General features: G+C 51.3%; 8 protein-coding genes across 8 annotated transcripts; 2 read left to right on the top strand and 6 right to left on the bottom strand.

Moving 5' to 3' along the window:
• Positions 1-1,239: 1,239 nt before the first annotated feature.
• On the top strand, positions 1,240-2,486 carry Triagg1_7157 (uncharacterized protein; the record flags this gene model as incomplete). Its single annotated transcript, XM_062901861.1, has 3 exons — positions 1,240-1,262; positions 1,338-1,945; positions 2,041-2,486. 3 exons carry the CDS (start codon positions 1,240-1,242, stop codon positions 2,484-2,486), a joined length of 1,077 nt encoding a protein of 358 aa, XP_062753979.1.
• A 240-nt stretch (positions 2,487-2,726) lies between these two features.
• Triagg1_7156 (uncharacterized protein) lies at positions 2,727-3,350 on the bottom strand (the record flags this gene model as incomplete). Its single annotated transcript, XM_062901860.1, has 1 exon — positions 2,727-3,350. One exon carries the CDS (start codon positions 3,348-3,350, stop codon positions 2,727-2,729), a length of 624 nt encoding a protein of 207 aa, XP_062753978.1.
• Positions 3,351-3,877: 527 nt separating this feature from the next.
• On the bottom strand, positions 3,878-4,899 carry Triagg1_7155 (uncharacterized protein; the record flags this gene model as incomplete). Its single annotated transcript, XM_062901859.1, has 3 exons — positions 3,878-4,301; positions 4,359-4,678; positions 4,738-4,899. The coding sequence occupies 3 exons, from the start codon at positions 4,897-4,899 to the stop codon at positions 3,878-3,880; spliced, it is 906 nt and encodes a 301-aa protein (XP_062753977.1).
• Positions 4,900-6,773: 1,874 nt separating this feature from the next.
• Triagg1_7154 (uncharacterized protein) lies at positions 6,774-7,949 on the bottom strand (the record flags this gene model as incomplete). Its single annotated transcript, XM_062901858.1, has 2 exons — positions 6,774-7,829; positions 7,914-7,949. The coding sequence occupies 2 exons, from the start codon at positions 7,947-7,949 to the stop codon at positions 6,774-6,776; spliced, it is 1,092 nt and encodes a 363-aa protein (XP_062753976.1).
• Positions 7,950-9,276: 1,327 nt separating this feature from the next.
• Positions 9,277-10,511, bottom strand: Triagg1_7153 (uncharacterized protein; the record flags this gene model as incomplete). The annotated part of the gene is made up of 3 exons (XM_062901857.1): positions 9,277-9,597; positions 9,657-9,921; positions 9,976-10,511. The coding sequence occupies 3 exons, from the start codon at positions 10,509-10,511 to the stop codon at positions 9,277-9,279; spliced, it is 1,122 nt and encodes a 373-aa protein (XP_062753975.1).
• Positions 10,512-11,815: 1,304 nt separating this feature from the next.
• Positions 11,816-13,663, top strand: Triagg1_7152 (uncharacterized protein; the record flags this gene model as incomplete). The annotated part of the gene is made up of 1 exon (XM_062901856.1): positions 11,816-13,663. The coding sequence occupies one exon, from the start codon at positions 11,816-11,818 to the stop codon at positions 13,661-13,663; it is 1,848 nt and encodes a 615-aa protein (XP_062753974.1).
• A 343-nt stretch (positions 13,664-14,006) lies between these two features.
• Positions 14,007-14,911, bottom strand: Triagg1_7151 (uncharacterized protein; the record flags this gene model as incomplete). Its single annotated transcript, XM_062901855.1, has 2 exons — positions 14,007-14,669; positions 14,816-14,911. The coding sequence occupies 2 exons, from the start codon at positions 14,909-14,911 to the stop codon at positions 14,007-14,009; spliced, it is 759 nt and encodes a 252-aa protein (XP_062753973.1).
• A 527-nt stretch (positions 14,912-15,438) lies between these two features.
• On the bottom strand, positions 15,439-17,697 carry Triagg1_7150 (uncharacterized protein; the record flags this gene model as incomplete). Its single annotated transcript, XM_062901854.1, has 4 exons — positions 15,439-16,407; positions 16,457-16,772; positions 16,879-17,455; positions 17,517-17,697. 4 exons carry the CDS (start codon positions 17,695-17,697, stop codon positions 15,439-15,441), a joined length of 2,043 nt encoding a protein of 680 aa, XP_062753972.1.
• Positions 17,698-18,983: the final 1,286 nt, after the last annotated feature.

Genomic DNA, 18,983 nt, shown 5'->3' with positions numbered 1-18,983 from the left:
AATCGAGAAGGGGGGCTGCCACATTTAGCAATGTAGGACTGCGACTTCCTTGCGATGCGTATGATGGGTATGCTTGAAACGGTTGTAGATAAGATTGGAATGGGCTTGGTGTATACGATAAGCAACTTCCGCATACCTAGGTAGCTCCCCTAAATATCGACAAATACAGTAGACTGGTAGCTGAGAAAGAAACAATGTAATTGGGATCTGATACGAGTATCGAGAAGCGCATCTCTCGTAGGCTGGGAATGATGATCGATAATGAAAGCTGGCCGCAATATAGTTCAACTGAATTATTTATGCTAGAAGGCCAACACTGCACAGAGACATATCTGTATGTTGCCATCACGTGAAACTGTCCATTCTCCGTCTTAAGAATTGAACCAACATACTGAGTTTGAGCAACGGCGATCACAAAATCTACCTGGAATATTACGGTCCATCATTGTTAATCCAACTCATGTCATTCGTCTTTGCTATTCTGGTGGAGATACGAACTGCTAATGAGCAGTTTCTATGTACACGATCCGAAGTGAGGACAAGGGCAGCATACCAAAGTCAAGAATACCTTAACTTTGACATGGACACAAAGACACATGTGAAGGGCATCCGCTATATAAGCATTTTCGCTACGTAGCCCTTTTCCCCCCCTTTTAGTAGTACATGCACTTTTCTCTTGTGATATATCCGAAATCAGGCCACAGTTTGTCTCAACGCTGTAAAATGGCGGCTTTGACACGACGACACCCATCCTGCCTAGTAGGCGCTTTTCCAAGCTCCAAACCAGCCCATCCGCCCTACTTACACCTTAGCCAACATGCAAGAGACCAAATAGTTTGCAAAAAATTAATAATAATAAAATTGACAAGCCTAGAGAGCCCTCACGACACCCTCTTCGCGACACCCCGTCAGGCCGAATGATTGGCCGCCTCAACTTCCCGATCTGCCCAACTCCACCCCCCGCATCCAAGCGCCGAGACTCGGAGGCCGGGTCTCCGTAGAGGGCAGACTCGAGACTCGCCGCATCAACAACTTGGAATTGACGATGGCTGCGTCATCAGGTGTGTTATCGGAGTGAGAGCTGGAATGAGGCTCAAATTTGGTGTAACGCTGCCTGTTGATTATATGCAAACATACATATATATGGCCGTGTTACAGAGCCTGCGATAACACCCATAAAAACACATCATCAGCCCACCTCTCACGACTTACACCCACAACGTCTCATCTCAAACCACCATGTCCGACATCATCGTAATCGGGTAAACCCCCCCAATCCCCCCTCATCCCTCCAAATCCCACACAAACTGACCAAAAAAATCTTTCCCACCCAATAGAGCCGGCGTCATCGGCCTCAGCGCCGCCCTCCGCCTCCAACAAGCCGGCCACAGCGTCACCATCATCGCAAAGGACTTCCCCACCCCCTTCGAAGCAGCCGACAAGCGCGCCCTCATCAACTACACCTCGCAATGGGGCGGCGCGCACAACCGCTGGGTCCTCCCCACGAATCCCGCCGAGCAGCGCGAGCACGAGTTTTCGCTCGCGACGTATCGCCACATGGAGGCCACGCGGGGCCAGTTCCCGGAGGCGGGCATTACGTTCATGAAGGGCATCGAGTACTTTGAGAATCCTCCCCCCGTGCATCGTGATTTGACGGTGGAGAAGGCGATCCAGCTCGGTCTCGAGGAGTTCAAGTTGTTGGAGAAGAAGGACTTTCCGGATGACAAGGTGGCCTGGGGGTGCGAGTACAAGACGTGGTGCGTGAACCCCATGGTCTACTGCTCGTTTCTTCTTCGCCGGTTCCATATGCTCGGGGGCAAAGCCGTGGCCATGGAATTTCGGAACTTGAACGAAGCGTTTCTTGTCAAGGCTGTGCCTGGCGTCAAAACGGTTGTCAACTGCTCCGGCCAGGGATTCAACGACCCAGCCGTGTTTCCCACAAGAGGTAAAGCCGTTCTTTCACAGAATCCTCACACATCTCTCCATATTCCCGCTTGTATACACATAAAAAAAGACACTCAAGCCTTACAAAATCTCTAGGCCAGACCTGCCTCGTCGCAAACCCCTGTCCCGCCACCGTCACCCGCCAAAACGCAGACGGCTCGTGGTCGTTCTGCGTGCCCCGAAACTTCCACGGCGGCACCATCATCGGCGGCACCAAGGAGCCCGACAACTGGGACCCGGAGCCCAGCCCCGAGACTCGCGCCCGTCTGCTCTCCACCTTCGCTGCCACGTATCCGCCCATCGTCGCAGATGGGCCTCTGCAGCCGCTGGGGGACATTGTTGGACGGAGACCGACTCGTCGTGGAGGGATTAGGTTGGAGAGAGAGGAGATTGCTGCTGATGAGATCAAGGGATTGGAGGATAATGAGGCGAGATCGATTGTGCATGCGTATGGCCTCGGTGGGAGGGGCTTTGAACTCTCATGGGGCGTGGCAGAGGAAGTATTTGAGCTTGTCAAGCAGCGAGTTTCTAGTCGTCTATAAATCGGCCGCTGCGCTATTCAGAAAGCAGCCTCCTCCCTTTTTTTTCAACATGTAATAATCGTACAATCCCCCGTTATCTATATCTGTACATGCCCCCGTCTGGTCAACTCATACTCAAACAAAAAGAGCCATCAAAGTCTTTGGCCCATGCAAAAAAAACCCTTCCTGCGCCAACATATATGAAAAAACGCCAACAGATATCACAGTTTTCTTCTTCTCTCTCTTTCAATCAGAGCCACCTTATTTCGTGCTAGCCTCGGGTCTTAGAGGCGGTATCTTCTCTCCTCGCTTCTCCATCTCTTTCTGCCTCGACAGCCTCACATCCTCCGGCAGACCCCACCACTCCCGCATGAACTCTTCTTGGGCCGCCGCCATCTTGGTTTTCCTCTCGCGCTGCCGCTGTCGTTCCATTCGTAGTGCGAACCATTCCTCTCGCGCGGCGTCCTGTTCTTCCTGTGTAGCGCGGAGCTTCATGCAGGCATTCATGGCGGTGTGTTCAGCTCGGCAGGCAAACGTGACGCTAAACGTCCGACCAAGGGCGCAATCGGCAAATGCTATTTGGCTCCTATTAGCAAAGGGGCTCTGTGACAGCTCCGAGGGGGATTGGTAGCAATTGGATACGAAAAGTGAGGGGCGATCATGCCACTTCCACGAGGGCTTCACGCTCTCTCTCAGAGCAGCCAAAGAAAGATTGCACAAGGTTATGATACCTTTGATTTCGTCGGCGCATTGTTTGCGCACCCTAGCATAGTATATATCTCGCACTTGCGACTCTTGCGAAGCCGATAAAGGCAGCGGATTCCGAGACGGGACGCCGAGCCGCTGCTGAGGGATGTTGGGGGTTTCCGCGGCCATCGTGGCCATTGAGGTGCGCAATCTCTAAGGCGCAATAACCAAGTAGCCAGTGAGGCAGGATTCGAGCTAGGGATTCCGTCGCTTCGAGAGTGGGCGTGGGTTTTTATGCAATGGAGGCTGGCTGAACCTGAGCTTGATCAGATCTCGAATGGTAATCGTCAAATGGGGTTTGAGCTGGGCCGATAATGTGGCAGAACGCTCACCGCCTGCCCACTTTGACTTACAGCGAAATCACCACAATATGTGCCTTTTTATTTTTATTTTTCGTTTACTGCGCTCGTAATTCACATCATTTCACACGAGATGAAACAAAAAGTTCAATTTAGAATGAATGTAATTTGGCTCTTAAGTAGCCCAAGATGCTTCGTTATATAGGTATCTACCGTGTTCCATCCAGTTCATTACGTTAACCCAGCCATTACCCCATGGGATATCCATAAACACATTGCGCCCCACATATCGTATACCCAACCTCATCTGCATCCCCAGACCCAAATGTTTGATTTCGTTTTCGTGTATGGATTGTTTATTTGGGACTAATAAGAAGTCTGTTGAGGAGGAGGAGGTGAAGCCGTATCATGAGAAGGCGCCTCGTGGTAAGTCTGCTGCGGCTGCTGATACTGCTGGGGAGGATATTGGTTATATGCCTGCGGATCCTGAGGAGGAGGAGAATAGGCAGTCTGGGGCTGGTAAGGAGACTGAGCAGGCGGGTAAGGGCTGACAGGCTGAGGAGGATACTGGTCCTGCGGGTATTGGCCCTGCGGGGGGTATTGAGCGTTGGGCTGAGCAGCACCCTGGGGTGGGATAAGCGTCTGCTGCTGCTGGGTTTGCTGATCTTGCTTAGGTTCCATGGCAATCGTCTGAACAGGGGCAGACTCATTGTCAAACAGGAATCGACCAGCCTTGCGGCCCTGGAGGAAGCTGATCAGAGTCCAGACAAAGGTTGCGATAAAGAGAAGCCTTTGTACTTGGTTAGCAAGAGATCGGCCAATGCAAATGGGAATTATTCAAACTCACCAGACCAAGGCTCCGAGGCCAGCGATGGCAGCAAGCATGTCACCACCAGACTTGAAGAGGATAACGTCGCGCCTATTGATGTCACGCTTCTTGTAGCATGTCTTGCTGTTAAACAAGCTGCCGTCGTCGAAGCAGCCCTCAACGCTGACACTGAAGCGGAACTGGGCGCGCTTGGCAGCCACGGCGGCAAAGGTTGCAAGCCAGAGGATCATCATGACACCGTCCAGGACGATGACGGCAACGACATGGTAGAATTGGTTCAGAGTTGGCAGCTTCTCGCTAAGGATAGCGTACAAGGAGACGATCCAGGTGATGATGGCCTGATTTGTTAGATGGTTTGAATTTCGCATTGGGAATAGGGGGGCAAAGAGTTACTTACAATAGCCAGAGCGAGACCTTCCTCGTCAAGGTAGGCATCATGCATCAAACGAGCAGCCAAGGCGAGGATGACGAGAGAGAGGAGAACCTGGAAAATACGGCAAACGAAGACCCAGAGGGGTGAGACCAGCACGTGGCCGGATTCGTTTTCAGGCTGCTGCATGATGGGCGAGTTTCTTTCCCAAGTGTGAAGCAAGTCACAATGAATGCTCTCTTGAATATCCTGGACGGTCAGAAGACGGGACTTTTACAGGGTGAGTCGAGTGAAGAGTCTGGCCTTACAACAACCGAGGAACCAAGGCCACCTCCGGCAGCAGGACAGCACGGCATTCTTATTGCTGCCGCCAACACTGCTAGAGCCATAGCCGAGCAAGTCCGCTTCAACCCCCATCTCCGCCACCGGCACGTCTATCAGCCTGGGAGCGGTCGGTGAGGCAGACTGCCGGGTCTTGGACTCCATCGCCTGTCGAGGTCGCCCCATTCTGCCCGCGCCAACGATGTGACTAGCTGTCTTGGTGCCCCCCTCGGGTTCAGCCGCAGGCCAGGGTGGTGTTTAGGTTTCTTGCTTGAGAGAGCTTGGACCAGGCTGATCAGGGACTCGGATGCCAGTCACTAGCCGTGCGGCTGTGGCAGCCCAAGGGCGTTTTGACGGCGTTCTGGGCCCGCATATGAAGCGTCTGTTTAGCTCTGATACTACGGTGTAATTAGGTGGCACAAGTGCCTGGCTGCAGTTGAGCACAGGATCGTGATGTGGAGCGACAAAGAAACCCCATCCCGAAGGCCTTGCACGCATCGATGCAACGGAGCAAATGGTGTGAGTGGGCGGAACAGAAATACGCAGACGAGACGCGGCAAAACGTTGAGGCCAGGGTGGGCTGGGTTGGAACATGTGGCTTGCATACGAATCGCTGGTTCTTAAATGAGAGTTGTAAGCCACGGCCTCGGATCAAGCTACTGGCGCCGCACAGATGCAGCCGATTTGTCAGTTGAGAGGGCGGGATGAGAAGACTATCGAATATCAGAAAAGAAAAAAAGCAAGAAAATACATACATACATGTAGAGAAGTGGCACACCTATTATTATCGACTCTCCCTACATACCTATTACTCGGCACAGTTACATGGGCGCTTTTGCCACCCCTGGCTTCAATCTTGAGGGCACGGCCCAGCAGCTGAGCCTGTGCCTGTGCCTGCGCTACCACCACTGGATCGATGTGCTTGTGTTCCGGCTTTTGCTTCCCAGCTTGGACAGAGTTGGCAGCTCGTGAACGGGGGTCGATCAATATCGCACCGATCGGCAGTGGGCGGGATTGGTTCCGCCGTCTTATGCCTAAGCTCTTTCAGCACGTGGAAGCGCGGGCCTTTGGGCATTGACAAGCAAGAGACAGATTGGGTCGTCAGATGTCAGGCAGGGATCCGCCGCGGAAAGCTGCGACTGTGACTGTGACTGTGACTGCGACCTTGTCCAACTCCTCAACTAGCCCGATCGCAGCTCACAACTCAGCCTCACTTTGTCTAGCGTCCTTTAGCCGCTTCTGTCCTGTTTGTGCGCTGTCCGACTGTTCGCCAAGGCTAGCATGATGGTGGTGCTACCGTATTGGCTGCAATTCCTACATGCTCGGGGATGAACTCCGTAACACCACATACGAGCAGGTACTCGTACATGTAGGAGCAGCGCTGCCATCTCTCAGAGGCCTGTGATAGCCGACGAGGAAATACATAGCCCAGGGGCGCTTCTGCGTACGTGACTTGACTGGCGAGCCGTGAATCCACAGCCAGTAGAGCCTCAATTCTGGGGGTTCCCGGTGGCCGCCGCTCGCTTTCAGCACTCGCATCACCACGCCATTTTCGCCTGGATCGAATAGAATGGAATTGATCGGTTTCACTATGACCACGCTTAACGCTGCAAGAATCTGCATTACTCACATTATTTATTGTTTTCCCCGGCTCTCCTTTAATTTCATTGAAATCTTTATTTTTAAACTTTTTTTGTGCATTGTGTGGTTTTTTTCCCCTTTTATCCTAGCACAATCATGACTTAGACCTTCTCGTTGGGTCCGGCAATCAGAATCTTGATAGCTTCCCCGGTCTTGACCTTTTGGAATGCCTCCTCGGCCTGCTTGAAGCTGACAATGCCCGTGATCAGCTTCTTGACGTCAACACGGCCCGTCCTGACAAGCTCAACAGCCAGTTCGTAATCTCCAGCGCCGTAACGGAACGATCCCCGAGCCGTCACCTCCTTCAGGCACATGGCCATGATGGGGAATGTGATCTCGTTCTTGCCCATACCACCTTGCACGTAAGTGCCTCCCATGCGAACGACGTGCAAGCTCGTCTGGATTGACGGCTCCGCGCCGCTGGCATCAATGACTACATCAGCACCGATGGGCAGGTCTGCAAGCTCCTTGATGGCCTGGGCGTTCTCCTCGGGCGAGACTCTCTGAGACACGTAGGCGTGCGTCGAGCTGAAGCTCTTGGCAAAGTCCAGCTTGGACTGCACAATGTCGACGCTGACCACCTTGGTTGCGCCGTAGGATTTCGCCACGGCGGCACAGAGCAGGCCCACGGGCCCAGCTCCCATCACCACAACAGACTGGCCGGGCTGGATCTGGGCCTGCTTCACAATGTGAACCGCCACCGCCAGCGGCTCAATCAGGGCGCCCTCCTGCAGGGACACGTTGTCTGGCAGCTTGTAGCAAAAGTCGGCTGGGGCCGCCCACAGCCCGGTCAGGGTGCCGTGGTATGGCGGCGTCGCGGCAAAGACCATGTCCGCGCAGAGGTTGTACTTGCCGGCACGGCAGAAGTTGCATCGACGGCATGGGTAGCCGGGCTCGAGGGCCACTCGGTCGCCCACCTTGAGGCTCTTGACGGCCGGGCCAACCTCGACAATGGTTCCGGCAGACTCGTGGCCCAGGACCATGGGGTCCTTGACAACAAAGTGTCCGATGGCGCCGTGCACCCAGTAGTGGACGTCTGAGCCGCAGATTCCCGTGTAGTTCACCGCGACGAGGACATCGTTGGGGTCGGAGATGGTGGGCTTGGGGCGCTCCTCAAAGGTGACGTCTCCGGGCTTGTTGAGGACAAAAGAAAGGTTCTGTTTTCCGTCGGGGCCAGCCGTCAGTTCCAATGCTCCATGTTCTCAACACCGATCGCCTCTCCACTGGGTGAGTCCTCTTACGCTGATGGCATCCTTGTTAATCGTCTGAGTCGCCATTTCAACGGTGCTGGAATTCACTGAGCAGAACGCTTTGGCGGGGTAGCTCTTTCAATTCAGCAAAAGATCCTCAGTCACAGTGACGTTGAAGCAAGAGTTGAGCGAGAAAGAAAATTCGTCTCGCACCCCGATGGCAATTCCATTATATACGCAAATCTCATCCCCGCATTGGGATTCAGCCATATGACAATTTCCATCCGCGACGAGTTTCTTCCCAACCGACGCCCCACGATGGCTCATTGGAGAGCCACGGATCACGCTGCCAGACCAGCCTCGAAGGACCCCGCGCCGTGCTACTCTGCGCGCCTAGTATTTTGGCAGAGGCTCCAGGTTCCCGAGCGACGAGGAACTTTCAACACTATTTGAAGTGCAACCCACAATTATAAGAGGACCAATGGCATTTTAACCGGTGACAATAGCCGCACCAATGGGAGAAGCGCTGGAGAATCAATGGAGATTTTGGTCCAGCGATTTCGGTGGTGTAGTTGGGCAGACATTGGTTTTTCTTCTTCTTGCTGAACCACGTGCTGTAAGAGGTCCAAGAGTTGGGATGGAGAATAGCATGACCATGGAATGCTTGTATGTGTTACGCCAATGATGTACACACTCGGAAGCTTTCCGAATGCTTTTGCCAGATGGATTTAATACCATCACATGCCCATATCATCGTATGAGATCAATCCTGTCTCTTGGGCAACACATCTGCACCCGATGTACACCTACCTAGTATTATGCCTACCCTGTAGCAAACAGCTCATTATCTTGGCCATTGACGGAGAGTGGCTCTTGATAGAGGCTGATATCTCTTCTCTATTTTATATCACTATCCGTGTAAAGTTATGAGTGAGAGTATCTCCCCAATCTGCGTCATAAGTGGTGGACACCGGCCACGATTCTATACTTTGCAAAATACTTCATTTCATGGATGCATATCATGAACTCATCCCTCAACCATTTTCACATTTACTGATACGGATAATAACTGGCACTCGCTTCTATGTATGAAGAAGGCGAAAGATATTGATTGGGTCGTAATGAGCCCAAATGGAGGGTGCCTCTCAACGATAGCCACAAGAGAGAGAAAAAGGGAAAGGGAGAGAGAGAGAACTTCGTGACACTTGTATACTGGAAATATTGTCACTTTGACGCACGACATTTTCCAAAAGAAGAGCTTGTTAAGTACTTATAAAGATGTAAATGCTTCAATATGCTTCTCATCACTGAGATGAAGTAAAATATCTCGCCCAGCAACTAAAACGCTTCTATACATCAAAACTCAGAATCGATACATATCGCCTTCACAACATAACAATCATCATCATCATCATTAAATAGCACGGTGCTTAAGCGGGATAAAATCTGGGTCATCAACAACCGGTACCCCCAATGTAGAGGCTACCTGTAGATCACCTTCATGTCGACAAAATTTTGCATCTTCACTGGAGGTATTGACTGATATATTAGAGAAGCACGTCTCGCCCATGGGCTCTGCCAGCATCCACGTAAGCATGATGAGGCCGTCGGCTGGTATGCTGCCGTCTTCTGTAGGAAATATAAGCTGCCGAGAGGCTCTGACTATGAAGTATCCATTTTCGGCGTGCATCTGCAATATGCGAGCTCCTGTTTCGTGGAAGCTCAACACCAAGACCTAAATTGAACGTGAGCCATGATATCACTAGGCTATACAAGTGTTTTTATCGCCCTTACCGGAAATGTATGGTGCTCGAGCCATGGAAATAGAGCAAGGTTTCTGCGGAGTATGCTGACAGCCAGTAACAATTCACTCCTCAAGATTCGATCATCGGGTACAATCGTATCGTAGGTGATGATAATTATATGAGGCACTTGTGGATTAGGTCCGTATCGGGTTCCGCCTTGATAAAGGAGCGTAGAGGTTGCATGAAACTCATTTGCTGGACCTGTGTAAACTTTCCCATAACCCGTGGCCCCAGTCGGATCTACAGAGTATAAACTAGTAGATGAGCGAGATTAGCATATGCCTTGGGCTTGATGAGAGCACACATACCGACTGGTGATCCACCATGGGTTCTGTTTTACAGTGCCACCATCAACCCAGGAGTCTGTCATCTGCCAGAGTGCATGGGCATAGTAATTGACACAGCAAATGTCCGGCACTCGATTTCCATTCTCGTCAATGACCCAACGCGACTCCTTTTCAGGTTCTGGCCATACTTCTCCCTCTTCGAGATATTGTTCGGCCAGCCATTTTGCCCATCTGTGGCGAGTGGGTTTGGAAAAGAAGAATCTCTTTTCGACGTCGATTGGGTCAAAGTCGTCAATGTTCAGTGGGGCACCTCGAATGACTCTCAGTTCCTCCAAATCCTCGTCGGACAACAGCGGTGTATCCTCTCGTATCTCCAGGCAGCGCTTCAGCCTGGTATACTGATCGTACAGCCGCAGATGCCATTCTAGCTGAATGTCAGGATGTGGTCGCGGCAAAGACCTGAGAAGCCTCCGGAATCTCGACGAAGAGCCGTATGAAGGACCGCCCCAGAGAAGCGCTATGTCATAAATCTCCGTGGGGCAGTTGTGCCAAAGCATGGCAAATTGTGGAGTAAAACGATGATGGAAGCCACCCGGTCAGGAAGCTCTTATCGAGCACGCCTCTTGGGAATATAAAGCTATTTGTGGAGTTGCAAGTCCGAAACATGCGGCAAAGTTCCAGTGGGTTGCATCTGTCAGTTCAATCGGCCAGCTTTGGGCGATTGTTTGATGCTAAAGTTGCTGCTAAATAAAGAGGCGGGGCTCTTCCTTGTATCTCCCGAAACTTTGCCTGTAATAAGCGGGGTAGCGCTGCCTGGAGGTACCTGTCGGAACTTGCAGGTTGCACGAGTTACTCAGGTCGTACTTGCCCAGACACCACACACGTGAGATATGGAAGGGGCCACCAAATTTGGAAGCCAAAAAGGAAAGCACAAAAGGAACCGAATACATCACCTAATCATGTCAAAGATCTGACGCGGCGACTTTCAATCTCAACTTCCATGTTTCCCTCCTTCAATCTCATCCCCCCCAAGATCCTCTTCTCGCTCGCTGCACGCCTGACAGACATTTCGCCCGCCCCAATAAATTAAGCGCCCTTCCTGCCGCGGCCAACGTGCTCCAGCCTATCAGAAACCCACCTCGATGCGACCAGACGCGATGCTGCAGGCAGTGTGAGTGGCCTATGGCGTTCGTCCAGTGCCTTCAAGCTTCAACCCACCCCTGCGTCTCCAGCGCTTAAGTACGCCAATGCAGTGTGATTTGGCTTCCCATTGGCCCGCCGGGGTATCGATGGCGTCCACCCTTCAAGATCAAGGTGCTATTTTGGGGCGCAGAGATCATGGTGCCACCCACTCTCTCTCTTGGTTCGCCGCGATATGTGCCTTCGCCCGTCAACACCGGCTGCGATTCTCATGCCGAGTCGACTAAGCCGTCTAGCCAAAGGCGCTTAATCGACTGATTCGATGGCGGCACCTTTTGGCTATCTGCGAGTAGTTGGGTCGCCGACCTCCTCCCCACCCATTCACAAGGCTGGCACACTTGGACAAGAGGAGTGCCTCTCTATTATATCTGGTCTGGTAGCGCTGTTTTTTCTATTCCTGCCCTTGCATAGTGTTTCTCTTGTTGTTGTTCTTTGTTGTGTCTGCTCTGCTGGTATCACGATGCGACGCTCAGCCAACAAACAATGAAGCCGTAGCATCTTGTCAGCGTTTGCTCTCACCCTTTGATACCCTAGGCGTTTCTTTGTTTCTTTCGGTGCTCTGGCGCGCCACTTCAACTCGATACCCCACGCCTCTTCCGTGAAGAAGGCCCTTCTTGGGCGCTGCGGGTGTATACTAGATACACCATCTCGTGCTTAAACAATGGCCTCACATCAGTCGTCTGGCAGCGCCAGCTTCTCGCTCTTCCCCAATCCCAACTTTTCCAAACCTCACCCACGCGGCCACCAGGCACCTCGATCCCGCCGCTCAGAGTCTCATGAGCGTCGAGCGGCCACGCCGCAGCAGCAACTTCAAGATAGTCGCGCTGCAACACCTGTTGCTTCACCCTCGCCGGTGCTTGCTCCAGTATCATCGCCGTCCCAAAATGGCCGACAGACTCCACAACAGAGGACACACACACCTCTAGAGTTCAATCCTACAATCGAGGAAGCATCAGAGGTTGTCTCAGACCGCAATGTTCTGCCAGCCATGAACACAGAAGAGCAACTTGATGGACCTGGCGAGGGTCCTAGTCGCCCACGATTGACCATCGAAGTTCCTAGGGATGGTGCACTTCCACCACCACCTCCGATATTCGTAGGTAATAACGTTCACCAGCCGAGAAATTCCATCGCCAAACCCCCTCTATTTTTCGACCCTCCCCCGTCTTCTCAACCGCCGCCCTTGCGATCCATGTTCCCAACATACAATCCGGATTTACCTTTGGATCAACAAAACTACGGCCCAACTCAAATGAACCCATCTGGCGTGCCTCGGGCTGTTGTCAGTCGCCAGAGCTACTATGAAAGTGCTGAACCTGCACCGGAGCAACCTCCGGCCAGAGTCCCCGTTCGCCCTCAAAACCCCCCAATCATTCCCGCCATCTGTACAACCGAGCAACTTCAAGATCTTTGGAAAGTCACAAACGGCTGGCAAGCATCTGGCTCTGAGGGCCGCGTTTACTGCTTGAAGTTGACCCAGCAGAAAGATGCCCCCGTTTATACACTCTCTTCCACCTCACAGCCTTTCTATAACCTCCGTCTGGATCCCACATCTGCATCAGCCTATGTATCACTAAATAGATACGATCCCAGCAAGCCCTACAAAGTTCCCAAACCAGCGTCAAATTCCGCTGCAAGCATTCTAAATGGTGTAATGGGTGGGGGCAATCGTTCTTCCGACGGGAAGTACTGGCAAGAGGCGCTGAATACAACCCTGGAAGAGGAATCTCGAAGACATTTTCCAAATGATGGCCTTACTGCTCTTCTCATGCCCTGTGCCGCAACAAAGATAGCCATGGATAGGGCAGGCGATCCTAGCACAGTTGCGGCTGCAGAGAGAGAGTGTGGAAGGCTTGTGTGGGATGACGATAGCGCAAGTTACTATTTGGTGCATCCGACACTGGCGACACCTTTCTGCCTCACAATTGAGCATTCTCCTGCCTGGTCTCGTGTTGAGTATACACTAGAGCACCATGAATCGCCACAGCACCTTGCCAAGCTGACGCGAGATGGTACTGGTAGTGGGTGGTTGGAAGTCGATACTGGTGTTGCGTCTAAAATCGAGTCATTTTATATTGTCGATGTGGCTGTTACGGCATTGCTTCTTGTGGCCGCCATGGATGATCGAAACTCGCCGAACACCGTTATAGAGGCATTCGAGGCACCGCCGTTACCAGAGCCTCCCAGACAATCACGAAGTCTCAGCAGCGCTCTGAGCCGACATCGTGACTCTGAAGATGGCAAGAAGAAGAAGGATAAAAAAGAAAAGAAGCGCACAAGGATGGAACAATTCGAAATCGATCTCGAGAGCCAAAATGACAGCCTGGGCAAGGAGCTAGGCAGGGCGAGCAAAAAGTCATCGGAGGACAAAGGGCCGTTTATACTACGAGCCATTGCCAAGCTGGCGAAGGGGATATTTAACTGTGTTATATGGATACTTACGATTGGGTTTGCATGTGTCAAGGGAGTTTTCAAGGTCTTTTATAAATGTGTGGGATCCAAGTATTAATACGACAATGCATCATGATTAACGATGATAACGAGCGACGGGAGTGCTTCTTTCAATGTAATCGTGAACATTACCAATCCACTGTATTTAAATGCGGAAATACCTAGTAGTATAAGCCTACCTCACAGTTATTTCGTGTTTTTAATGTCAAGAAACTTGTTCATAACAAAGTATAAGTAGAAGAAAGGCCGTTTTAAAAATCAATTTTCAGGATGATCTAACATCCGCATATATATACGCATTAGGACCATCTCGCAATTGCACAATATAATGCATTAACAGCGCTCATGATTAAAGAAGCCTCCATTTCTCCCGTCGTTCTCTTCACTCGCTCGCCTCACATCTACCGCTTCCTCTTCCGCACCATAATCTTCTTCCCTCTCCTCGTCGTCCCGCCCGAAGTGGCCGTCTTGGCCATCTTGGCGCGCTGGACCTCAAGCTGGGTCTCCGCGGTCCTGAGCGCCTTGACCTTTTTGCGCGAGTGCTCGAGCTTGCGCTTGAGTTGGCCGAGGTTTTCTGATCTTTCGAATGCTTCGTCTTGGTCTTCTCTTTTCGTGGTTTCGTCTTGGGCTGCTTGTAGGGCTTCGTCTCGCTCGTCTTCGTTGTCTAGAAACACGATTTTCCGGGGAGCGTTTGCGCTTGACCGCCGTCTTGACGAACCGTCAATTTCGTCGTCGAGATCAAAGTCGTCGTCGTCGTCCTCATCATCATCTTGTTCGTCCAGCTGATCCAGGCCCTTTGTTAAAACGGCCTGCTGCTCTAACCGCGCGAGCTCCTTGACGGCGACCTGCTTCATCGTGCGCACGTATCCCAGATCCTGCGTCTTGAGCAGCCGCACCGTGTCCTGGTCCATGCCCTTGTTGTTCCCGCGATCGCCCTCGACTCTGCCGTTCCACTTCCTGCCGACGTTGATCTTGGCGCCGGGGCCCTTGCGCGACATCATGCCGAAGTAGAATTCATCTTCGTTGCGCTCCGAGGCCTTTTCGCGGAGGGCCTTGAGCTGTGCCTTTTTCTGGTTGTAGTCCTTTGCGCGCTTGGAGTAATCCTGAATGTTTTTTTTTTTTTGCCGTTAGCATCAGATTCATCAAAAGCTTTTCTAAAGAGTGCTCCCAGGGTATAAAGATGGAGCATTTTGCTGTCTTTGTCTCGTACCTTGTGCTTCTCGAGGAGACCGAGGCGGCGGCGCTCCAGAGGTTGCGCACGCTCCCGATGGGGGCGCCGCTGAATGGAGTTTCGCAAAGACGACATCTCCGCAACTACTACGACGTTTCGGGAGAGATATTTGGTGGAAAAGGAGCGTTTTGGCGGCTTCCAATGCGAGGGCGTCGCTACGATCCGAAGAAAGCAGTGCTTGGAAGTGGCAGGGCGGCAGAATTTTTGAGATTTTTGGCGGTGAGAGTGGGCGTGGCTAGTGCCTGGTGGCGCCGTTGAACCCAAGAGTGGCGCTAGAGAAATGGCAATGATTCTGTTGTGTAAGGGACGAGCTGAATAAAATTATTAAAAAAAAATTTTTTTTTTCAAAAGACATAGCAAGAGATTGAAATTGGTTCATAATGCCATTGACTGGAATATATGTTATCTAAATGGTGTCGTGATTGGAAAGTTATTATACAAGATTTTGCGTCCAAGGCTTTGCACGCAGTGGTCATACAGTTCTCTCTTACATGATCGGTTCTTTTTTTCTAGATGCCGTCCTTTTTAATCAGTCATATGAATACTCTCGAGACGATCTCAGTGATCAAATTATTAGTGGTGTGGAATAGTCCACTCTCAACTTATGCAGATTTTGAGCGGAGTTGCAGGCCATATGGAGCAAGCTGCTCATTGCTGAGCTTGCTGGGTGACTGAACGAAAGGATCTTCTCCCTTCATAGTCTTCGGAAAGGCTATGACGTCTCGGACAGTCGGTGTGCCGGTCATCAGGGCCGCAAGGCGATCAAATCCGAGAGCAAAGCCGGCATGGGGAGGACATCCTGAGCGGAGAGCTTCAAACAGATGAGAAAAGTCTTTGATCCTCTTTTCAGTCATCTTCAAAACGTCCCGCATGATGAAATCTTGAACGTCGGCAATGTGGTTACGCACACTACCACCGCCAATCTCAATCCCATTGAGAACCAGATCATAAGCAGCGCTCTTTGCCTCTAGGGGATCGATAAAGAGTAGCTCTAGGTCTTTTTGGGAGAGGGGGGCGGTGAAGGGGTGGTGAGAAGCCGCAATTCCTGCTGCACCCTCCTGGCCAGGCTCACCCTCTTCAACAGGCTTGAACATGGGAAACTCTGTCACCCATACAAACTGGAGCGATCCTGGCTTACCAAGTCGTGGGGTTTCCATGTAGCCTGCCTCCACAAGTGCTTTCCATAGCAGGTTGCGGACATCTCCAATCCTAGTTGAGCCTGAGTAATATTGTCCAACAGGCTTCTCACGGGCTTGGAAGACAACAAGGTCTCCGTCTTGGAGACCCTCCTCTTCTGAAACTAGGTCCAGAACGCTCTCATATTCAAAGCCCAACGAAGAGAATCCGCACAGTGGCTTGCTCGAGTCGTGGATGAGAATTTGAGGTTTACCGTCTGGATTGTTTGCCAAAGAGGGAGGAAGTTCGTCCATAAACTTAGTAACGAATTTTCGCGCATCCGAGGGAGAGCAGCCGTTTAATGGCAATGTAAAGGCCTCTATAAGAGGGTTAGACAGATGGGTGATCATGCCAACAAAGTTGCGAAAAGGCTCAAGATCCGGTAAAGCGTGTATCTATGACACGTTAGTATATGATCAACATGGTTAGGCCTAATTGTCTCACCCTCAAGGGAATACGCAAGTCTGGCTTGTCAGAGCCATACGCCGCAATGCTCTCCGCAAAGGTAATATTGGTAAACTGATGGGCCACAGGTTGGTCTGCTGGCGGTGGAGTAGAAGGTATATCAGCAACAACTGGAACCACCTCTCCTCGAATCTCCTTGTAGCTGTGTGCAGGCTGCAGGGCGGCTAATGCTCCTAGGATGATATCGTTGATATCTTTTTGCACAGTCTCGGCTCCAGCAAACGCCCACTCCATATCGAGCTGGTAGAAGTCGTCAGTACCAAGTTGCCAGAAGATATCTTGAGATCCAACTTGCCTGTGAGAATTCAGGTTGCCGATCGGCGCGGAGATCCTCGTCGCGGTAACAGCGAGCCCATTGCATATAACGCATAATGCCACTGGCCATGAGGACCTGCTTGTACTGTTGAGGGCTTTGACTTAAAGCATAAGCGGTGCCCTTTTGTCGGGTAGGAACAAGAAATTCTCTGGCGCCTTCTGGCGTGGACTTGAAGAGAGTCGGCGTCTCTATATCGGTAAAGCCCTTCTGGAGCAAGCTTTGGTTGAGCATTCCTTTCAGCCATGATCTAAATTGAAGTCTGGCTTGTAATTCTGGGTGAAATCGGATCTGAAGATGTCTTTTTGTTGGCGGGAACTGGACTTCGGGCGTTACTATGAGATTTTTCGGAATGCCGTTGAGGGCACGTATGCTGTCAAGGTAGACAGTTCTCTTTGATGAGCCTTCACTGGCAGTGGACTCGGCGGCGTTTACAGCCTCCTGTTGCTTTATACGAATAAGCACGGGACTGAAAGCTGGAACCTGACGGAAATCGTCATGGGCTTCACTGTCTCTTTCTGAGCTAGAGCAGACCTGAATGATTTCACCGGATGGCGTGGTGAGATCTGCGAATGAGAGGTGTTTTGAGACATTGCGACTCTTGCCCAAGAATCCCACGCAGACGTCTTCCGACCCGGGCCCTAGTAATTCATCATTGGCCTCGTCTGTTGCAAGTCAGGCGTTTTTAGCTTTTAAAAAAAGAATTCTTGCATTGAAAAAGCTCACATTTATGCCAAAGATTTAATAAACTGGTGCGCTTTGACGAGCTTTCTGCCTCATCCTTGGCTCCCTGTGAGTAGAGTCGGCTTTTCCTGTAAATCACACGGCGTGGAATTGCTGCTGCAAAGGCGTTGATGCAAACATGACGACGCAATGTCAGGCTACGGGAACCAACAAGAGGCCCCATTGCCCAATATCAACCAGAGACCGGCATTCAACAATAGAAGTATTCAATGACTTGCGCAAAGAAATATGGCATGACTGACGCCGATAAGATAGAAGATGGACCTTTGTAGAGCAGCCGCCCAATTTCCCGATGAATTCCCGGATACCCCACGCCTGCACAGAGCTTTAAATTTCTGCCGGCGTTTGGCGAGCTAGAATTTTCTCTTTTCTTTTCTTCTCTATCCCTTCCATTCAAATAAACGTACGCGCCCCAAACCGCCGCGAGACTTGATGATGCGTGCAATTGCTAACTGAGATTGCAGGTGATGAGATTGCGTGTATAATATGATGCAGGAGCCGCCTTCCTGACCTTTCAACACTCTTCCTTCGGGGCTTCAGGGTTTGGGGGCGATGGAGGGCTGGTTCCATGATATGGGCGTTCGACACACCGACCTTGTTAATGCATCGGACGCGATGAAAAAAAGCTCTGATTTACAAAGAGTGGAAGTTTTTCTTTTTTTCTTCTCTTTTTGTCTGTTTGCTTGTTTTCTAGTTTTCCCCCTACCCATCCTTTGAATTTTGCGTTTTCTCGTTATTTGTTTGTCCTGTCTGGATTTCGCATTTGTAGCATCTTGCTTCTTGATACGGAGAAGGGCTTAGCTCTTATCGTGTCGGGATGCTGTCTGTAATAATTAAACAGAACCTGGTTCGTGTTCCTTAATTTGCTATTGGCAAAAAGAAATAAATATCCGTGCCGTGTCCCAAATTGCGCCTGAGTGGAACGTCATACGCACTGACTGATAGGTAGTATAAAAACAATCAATGCATCTGCCGTGTTTCGTGATCCCCTGCTGCTGCTGCTGCTGCTGGTGGTTGGAAAATAACCGGTTTCCATCCATGGCTAATAAAGCGGCCACTGTAGAACTTGCGCAGCCTTGCATATGACGCCTCCTGCACGGTTGAATCATGTACATACAGCGCATCTACAGTAAAGTCAATCGCCGTTAGTGGGTGACCTTCTCGTCTCCCTGCCCAGCCACCATATTTCCGCTGCTTCCGCCGCCACGTGCCGCAGCGCTCGGGGTATCGCCATAACCTCAACCCAACCCTCAGATTTAGCGGTGCCCAATAGCAATCCAATAGCAATAGCAATACCAGCATCCTCCCACCAACCCCAAACCAAAGCTCCGCCCGGCTGCCGGTTCGGCCTGACCTCCGTTCAGTCGCCCAACTTTCTTATCCACCGACGACTTGACGATTGTCCCTCAGCCGGAAGAATTCCCTCGAGCACGGCCCCCGACCACAGCT

The sequence above is a fragment of the Trichoderma aggressivum genome, assembly GCF_033847375.1.
Source record: "Trichoderma aggressivum f. europaeum strain CBS 100526 chromosome Unknown scaffold_030, whole genome shotgun sequence".
In the NCBI taxonomy this organism is placed as follows: Eukaryota; Fungi; Ascomycota; class Sordariomycetes; order Hypocreales; family Hypocreaceae; genus Trichoderma; species Trichoderma aggressivum.
Note: the sequence above shows the minus strand (reverse complement) of the source record. Positions and strands in the feature narration are given on the sequence as shown.